This window comes from Acyrthosiphon pisum, chromosome X (genome assembly GCF_005508785.2).
Source record: "Acyrthosiphon pisum isolate AL4f chromosome X, pea_aphid_22Mar2018_4r6ur, whole genome shotgun sequence".
Classification (NCBI taxonomy): Eukaryota; Metazoa; Arthropoda; class Insecta; order Hemiptera; family Aphididae; genus Acyrthosiphon; species Acyrthosiphon pisum.
Window position 1 is genome coordinate 44507984 of NC_042493.1, and position 8648 is coordinate 44516631.

Sequence of the window (8648 nt, forward strand, 5' to 3'; positions counted from 1 at the left end):
CCCCCTGGATACGTGCCTGATCCATGGCTGGTATAACAGTCAAATATTAAACGATTTAACAGACTTCCTACACTTGTATGTTTTTCCTCTTATATTATTTTAAAACACTGTATTTGTGACTGTGTTGATTATATTCCTAGAAAACCAAAGTTCAAAATAACTCGAGGGGCACAAAGCCCACACACCCCTATCTTGAGCATCAATATAGTTTAGGATTCATAAATACTAGAGAGTTCTGTAGAATAAAAGTTCAAAATGAACCATAGAGTAAAAGTGTCTTTGTCATTAAAAATAAAAATTAAACAATAAAATAAGTACATATACCTAACATATTATATATTTATAACTGTATACATGGCATACGCCTATATTTAAATGTCTGAAATATCTCTATTAATAATCTTATTACTAATAAGTTATAAAATAATTATAAATAATAACTATTAAAAAATTAGTTGTTAGATGATTTATCTTTCTTTATTTATTATATACAGATCACCGATTCTGTTTTGGGTTATATAGTTGACCAGCTGATGTGTGTTTTTCGATTGTTTCCTTACATAAAAATAGTGCCTGTGCCTCGCCCATTCACCACATTTTATACTTTTTTATTACATTATTTTGAGATGGAAAATATGAGTTATACATAAATATGTATAATTTTAATTCCCCCCCCCCCTCTAAGACATTTCTAAATACGCCCTTGCTTAGCTATTGCTTATAACAATATTTATGACTTGTGGGTATTATTATAGATGTGACAATTTCAATTTTTCCACAATTATGAACTAATGGGTTTTCTATCTTGTTATTAGGTGCAGACAATTTGGACCGACCATCAAGAAAAAGAAGAACCTTCAACAAACGAATACGAAAATTTTATTTATATATAATTGGTGTCGATGTATCAAACGCATCATGTATATAATGTACACCATAACAATTGTCACCGTGACCTTATTCGATGTTATATAACACAGAAGAATCACTTCGTGGCTGTTTTTATACCCCCGATCATGAAAACTGTTCGCGATTTCTTTTTTGAGCTTTTACAACTTGTAAGTTTTTAAGCATAGAGATGTATGTACAAAATATCTATTATTTTTTTACTTATATTTATATATATGTGGTAGGTCTTAAAAATAATGTAATATAATTTATGAACTGTGGAGCTACAATACAGTAGTAGTGTGTATGATTTATTTTTGTAAATGGGTCTCAAATTTGTGAAAAGTTAAAAAATGCTCGTTTTTTTTTTTTTTTTTGCTGAATATTGGAAAAAAATTAAGGTGTTCATTTGGTTTCCGACTAAAATTGAATCTATAATAGTCTATAGTTGAGTACGATATCAGTATAATGTGTGTCAACAAATGATTTTATTAAAGCTAGTAGGTACAAGCCTAACTACATAAAGATTTTATACTATTAAACCATTATTAAAACGATGATAATTTTAACCGTCAAAAGTTGTGTTACCAACAGAAAAATCAACGCCGTGATTTGATTTTAAAATTTTACTCAATGGGTGCCTGTTTAAATTACATTTTAGTCGTTGATCAAAGCGCCCAACTAAAATCGAGCACGTTCTTCTTTTAATTTTTTTATCGTTATATATTTTTCTTTTCTTTTAAAATACCTACATTGTTTTTTTTGAACAATGGCGGACTATTATAAGTTTTTGTTTTGAGAATTATTTTATGGATGTAATTTTTTTTGTTTGTTAGATTTATAGCTTATTTATACATTGAAAAAAAAAAACATTGTGTGTAATTTTAAATTGTTAAAATCAATTGATAGAATCACAATTTGAACTGTAATAATTTTTTTTAGTCAAAGTAATCTGCCCATTCTATATCTACATTAAACTTCTTTTGATAAAAATGCTACTATTTTGTTAAGCTTTTACTAGTCTTAAATCATTATGTTTTGTTTATAATAATATGTAAGTTCATTGATGAACCAATTATGTATGTATGTCAATTGAATTTGTTATACAATATTGTGGAATAATAGTCACTTGTTTAGCTGTTAGTTTGGGTGCCTAAATTTTGGATAACATATTTATCATTAATACTTGGGTAAAATTTGATTTGTTGTTTAAATTAAATTTATGAATTTAATACTGCGAGTTCATATGATGAGGTACAATATGTCCAGTCTGACAACTTATGCCAGAAAATAATATTTTAATACAAAATGAATGTGCAGATAGCAATAGTTAATTTTATATAATATTTTATTGCATTAAACTATGTAATGGTGATACTTGATTGACGTTAATCTAAATATTGTGTTACAAAATATTATTATTGACTTAAAATAGTAATTACACTATTGATAAATTGTGTATAATAATAATGTTATTAACAAAATAAATTCAAATTGCATATTTAAAGTATTATTATCTGACATTATTAGTTGTTGGATAGACAAGTTGTAGGTGCACACTAAGATGAACTTGTACTTGTAGTATATTTTATGTGTTTTTTTTTCTTATTTGTACATATAGTAATTTTTTATTTTTTCTAATCCTATTTTTCAAAGATATACAGTTATGTACAACAGTAAAATATTCATTACTGTTAAATATTTAAGTACAGTAAAGTCTTGATAACTCAAATCTCTAGGTGAATAAAAATAAATTTAACTTATTTTTCAAACGCAACTTAAAAACAATTCAAGAGAAAAAAATTTGAGGTTTTTGTGTTAATGAGGTTTGAGTTATCGAGACTCAAATATATATTAATACAGGTTGTCATCATACATTATATCCAAAATGCATTATGATGCATCGGAATAATGTATGTGCACTGAACTTAGACTATAAATTATGTTAAAAGACTAATGAGATAATAGTATGTATTTTTTTACCAATAATGTCATTTAAGAATTATTGATTAAAAGTGCATTTTGGTAATTGGTTTTGGACATTGTATTTCCTTACGATTATGAATTGTGTTAGATTTAAGTCTGTAATTGAACAATATTAGATGTTTTTGTCTGCAACATATAATTTAAGTTAGTCACCTTAAGAGGGCTTTACATGACATTCAAACAAATTATAAAAAAAATGTTTATTTTACATTTGATGAGGTGCTTGTAATAAGGATCAATTTTTATTGGCTTAGCGTTGAAATTTTTCATCATTAAATAAAATAGTTAGTAATAATGTAAATTATCTTTCAAATAGTTTTTATAATTTACACCCTCTAAACTTTGAGGGTAAAGTGTAATTTTTTTTCTGTTTACTATAAGATACTTAAAACTGTCTAAACAATGTAGTGTATATTGCACTCTATACTTAAAAGAAAAAAAAAACATTAGTCATAGATTATTAATGTTATTTGCCAAAGATTATGTATATTTGTATTATTAATAACAAATAAAAACATATTTGAAGCATTCAATACAAACTAAAAATAATTTGTACTTAATTTTTGTGAAATGGAATGTATATGCATAATATGTGCATAATATTCAAAATAACGATAATATTCAGACATTATTAAAAATGGCTAGTCATTTTAGTGATACTAAACTTGCCTATCTAAAGCAGATAATGTCGCAAACACTTGTCAACATTGTCAGCGCAATTATGATCTTAGAGTAAAATCACCTATTACAAAAATTATAGAGGATAATAAATCTGAAGGTATGACATACCGGTTTTATATTTTATTATTATTTGACTTTGTATTCAACTTTAAAAATGAAATAAAATTAGAAATTTAAATGTTCTTTAAATTATTTTTGAGACAATATTTAATCAATGTCACACCCTCAAAAAAAATATTCCCTATTGTTTTTGTAATGGGTAATTTTTTCTCTAACAATACTCTAAAACATAAAAAAAATTATTCTACACAAATTCGTTTCGTCTATCTTGCGTGTGGGCCAGAGAGAGAAATCCATGCTGACATCATCTTAAATAAAAATAACTTTTTTGTCCAAGTCTGTTGTGAAACACAAAATTAACAGGCCTATAATAACTTATTAGGTTACTTTTAACAAAAACATACATGATAAATAATAATTTAAAGATAATTGACTATGTATATTATATATAGAAATATATTACTGGAATTTTACAAAAACTTATATAATTTTAATTATTATATTATAATTTATTTCAACATAATTTGTTATACTGCTATGGTAGGTAGTTTTAAGTACAAGCTAAGCAAGCTGAACGACAGGTCATGGGTATATTTATTACATTTGCATTTAATTTTGCAGTAGTATCGTTGGAATTCTTGAGATCTCATAACACAGTAGGTAGTCTCCTGTAATAAATATATACTCATCATGGTCTACATAAAAACTAATAATCTTAACTTGATATTCATGAACATAATATAGGTAATTAGTAAAACTCTACTACAAGCACTTCAATAACCATTAAACTTACGGTTACCATTAATGACTTATGTTCACTTAAAACAGTCCTCATTTTTGACCATTTCAGGGAACCTAAAACAAAGATAGCGATGGAACTCACATATAATATATATATTTTTTCATTAGATGTAAAACATTTTGAATATTTTTGTTTGTTCATTAAATTTGGTAAAAGTTTGTTAGAGATGTTATGAATTTTTTTTTTATAATGATTCACTTTTGGTTAATTGGAAATGTTTTTAATGAAAACTCTTTTTGAACTGTTTACGGACATTGTCAGTTTTCAATTATTTTTGTTTTTTTTTTTCGATAAATATCAATAAAATTTTATTTGTTGGGTAAAAAAGCGTGAAAATTTAATGGAAAGGTCCTAATCTATTGTTACAATAGCAGTTAAAAAATATTAAAAATACATAGGCACAATTTTTTTTTTATAAGGATTTAAAGTTCAAATTTTGACAAAATTTAATAATTATTTTGTAGTTAAAAATGTATAAAATATTCAAATTTTATAGCTAAGGATTGAAAATTTAAAACAAGGTTCCATGTAAATAAGTATATAAATTACTTTATTCACAATAATATCATCAAATATACTTAGTAATATCAGGCTGACTGACCATTTTCGCTCAGAATCGTTTTTCTTATACAATGATATTATATAATTGAATTAAAATTTAACACCATCCATTACAGTGACCCACTTGTAATCTTCTGTACAGCCGAGCGACACCCAGTAGCCCACCTTTTTTTTTTTTAACTGTATAGACGGGTTAAAAAATATATTTTGGGGGTAAATATGGGCCACAGGACCGTGCCCCCCTTAATCCGGGCTTGGATATAAATTAATTTAGTTACTTAGTTAAGTGACACATTTTCGAGAAAATAAAAATGAGTTACTTTTTTTTTAATTGACCATAACACTTAAAATGTTCACAATTCACAGAGAACTTGATCTATGTCTGCATATTATATTTTTCTTAAAAGGCAATCCAAATAATTCATTTGCAAAGATTCACTTTTATTGTCGCGGAAAACCGTTTTTCGTTATTACTCAACAGCCATTGTTGGCTGATATTTGACCACATTTAAAATACTTTGAATTAGTATTAAAATATTATTAAAATTTAAAATAAAATCTTAAAATGTCTTTAAAATTGCCTATATTAAACCCCTCGAATGGCGGGTGTGGCGTCCTCGCAGTAGTTTCTACAGTTTCGAAAATTCAACACCGACGGCTTGTAAGGAGTTCAATATAGGCAATTTGTTTTAACGATCATCGTTCAAATGTGTGCGTAGTGCCGTAGTGGTGTGTGATCAATGATCATTTGAGTGTGTTCTATGTGACTATGTAACTACTGAGTACAGAGTACTGACTGTAATGTTTAAAACAACATTATGTCAACAAAGCGCTACTCAAGTATTAATTATTTTGTTTTTTTGTTGTCTGAAAGTATCGATTTTTGGCCTATTGTAATAACTAACATAATATTATTTGAATTCATTATGAAGTTTACTTGAAACCTACTATCTTACATTTTTAATTAATTTGTTCAGTTCAATATTATTAACATTTAAACATTTTGAATATTTATTAAAAATTTAAAGATGACAAGTTGAAAAAATCTTTCTATCAACTAAATTTCATGACAAATTCAGAAGTTTTAGATTGTGAAAATATCGGAAAAGTACGATCGTCGTCCGAAATTTTTTCTCTCTCGACTCATCTCATAAATGTTGGGTGCGTCGCAGTGGCCGTAAATTATGCCTGGATTCATCTTACCGCCTCCGCTGCACTATGGGGGGGACCTTTTAACCTTTATTGATTTATTCTCGTCGACTCGTCCGGTGGTTTCTCTCTCTAAGCGCTATCCATTAGTTTATAAGTCTGTCGTCTATGTCTTTACCTTTACGGCTATACAGTAAATACAGTTCCTATGGCTATACGTATAAAAATTACAATGCACATTAACTGTTATCTAATCTAATTAAACAACTGTTCTTTGTAGTTTTGTACTTGCGATTTTTTTGTTATCTCTTCTGGACGGAAAGAAATATTGTGGTTTATACATTTATACGTAAGTACCTAAAACTTATAATTTATCACGGCAAAATATGTATACATTTTTCCCCTATTTAGAACCATTTCTAAAATATTTGAAGTTTGACATACATCAAATATTTGACAAATTATTTGATCGTGTGAACGGGGCTTAATAATTTCAATGAATTATCATCTCAGAATCAAATATTGTATGTATGTAAAATATGTATAAAAGGCTGTGAAATACTAAAGACAACATTCTATATTTCTATATCCTTTGCAAAACAATACGACACGAAAAGGGAACGGATAGTGACGCTACAAGCCCCCCCCCCCCCCCCCGAAAATTTTGTGCACCATCTCATAAAATCATTATCCTTATAATTTAAATTAAAATAAAATACGTGTTATTCAAAAAAATGTTATTGTGTTGTGGTACAAAAATAAACCACTATAGAACGGTCGAATATTATTAACTATGGGTCGAATTATATCGCGGAGACCCGACGCCCGACACACTGTCACGTCAACAACGTCGTATAATGTCAATTATTATTGAACAATATATTATCGCAGATATGTGATATTTGTACATGTTATCGGAAATCTCTTATTGGGTTAAAAAAAATAAAAGGTTTTATATATTATCATAAAAATTGTACTAACATTTATTTCGACCCCCCTACCCCCCAAATAAAATCCTGGCTACGTGTCTGCTACAAGCTACAGCCATAGATATACACAACAACTAGATAGCCGTCTGTGCACTACAGTAAGTTGTGACCAATGTTTAAATCGGCCGCCATTTATAAAGCAGGCAATGTTTACATTGATTTATATACATATACATATATATTATTTATCTATACATATTATATACTGTGATAATATTATTTTGTAAACATTGCCCGTTTTGTAAATGGCGGCCGACTTCGATGACAAGAAGGAGACGGCTATCTAGTCGTTGTACATTATGTCTATGGCTACAGCCATATCGGCTTGATTTGAAATTTGACTTTTTGGAGCCGTTCGTCTCGTTCGAGTGTTCGCCGATGACAAAATATTATTTTGTGTGAAAAAAAATTACGCTCTCGACGGTCGCGCGGGGGTGAACGTGTGTGGCGATCTCGTGTCGTATCTGAAATTCAGTCGTAACCCCGTCGGACATCGTTTCACTGATTGCCGGTTGCATCACTGGCACAGCAGTGGCAGCTGATTACATTTTGCACTTTTACGGCGTTAATATTATTTACGTAAGTAGGTAGGTGGAATTTTATTCGTTGCGAAAAATTCGATATTTCTCTATCTAATCGTCGACCGTCTGGTCGTCGTCGTTCCAACACGGTCTGTTACACTGTAGCGATTGCTGTAAAATTGTGCTCGTCGGTGTATATATTGTGCAGACCAGTGCGAGTCTACGACAGCTCGTCGGACGACCATTTTCTATGACCTTTTCAAGTGTTATTAAATTGTAAGGATTGCGATTTTAATAACTTGAACGTTCAGCAGTCTTACGGTCGTCGTCTCTATCGTCGTTTGCGATCCAAGCACTCGTTGTTTACGACCTAGTAGGTGAGTGACCTTATTCTAAGCCCGTCTTTTTAGACGCGCTACGTTCGAAACAACCGCACTCAATTATTGCACTTAATGTATAAAACATAATATATTTTCACAACCCAAGTATTTATGACTTAACATGCCCTTTGATAAAGTCATTATAATCAATTAAATATGATTAGAAGTTTGCTTACAAAATCATTCGCAGGAGAAGGTAAAACCTAAATTCGATACTCATAATATTGAGGTTACATCGACTAATACGTGACTTATCACTATAGTAACACTTAACTCGGACAACCTATTTTGAATTATCATTAGATTACTTTTTTTATAAGATTTTGTAATGAGATATTACAAAATTTGTATCAATACAATTTACATTTATAGATAAAACAAAATCATTTGAATTTTAAATGTATATTGTGCCATAGTCGACATGATCAAAATGTGATTTCAGGGTTATATACTCCAAAGAGGATGTCACACCCACATCTGTTGTCTCCGTCTTACAATGTACAACATAGCAAAAACTGTCTTACGCGGGGCAACTTTTCTTACTCCATATTTGTTATGGAACTACTAAATATTCACAATAGAAGAACTTTATCTGTGTAACGGCGTGCTTTTTTTAATAGCACTATCCAAT

The 8648-nt window shown here is 29.1% G+C and overlaps 2 protein-coding genes across 5 annotated transcripts in view; both read left to right on the plus strand.

Annotated features, from left to right (window-relative positions):
• The window catches only part of LOC100162017, a 30251-nt gene extending 26836 nt beyond the window's left edge, over window positions 1-3415 (plus strand). For both annotated transcript variants that reach the window (XM_001946190.5, XM_008181109.3), the window contains one exon: window positions 816-3415. In XM_001946190.5, coding sequence (XP_001946225.1) covers window positions 816-893 — 78 coding nt within the window. In that variant the 3' untranslated portion in view covers window positions 894-3415. The remainder of the gene's footprint in view (window positions 1-815) is intronic.
• Window positions 3416-6235: 2820 nt separating this feature from the next.
• Window positions 6236-8648, plus strand: part of LOC100159982 — a 5959-nt gene continuing 3546 nt past the window's right edge. Inside the window, exon 1 of one of the 3 annotated variants that reach the window (XM_016801375.2) lies at window positions 6236-6476. The gene's annotated coding sequence lies outside the window, so the exon portion shown is untranslated. Of the gene's footprint in view, window positions 6477-7453; window positions 8015-8648 lie in introns of those variants that run through there. The other 2 variants (XM_029486452.1, XM_001946246.5) reach the window with 2 other exon arrangements.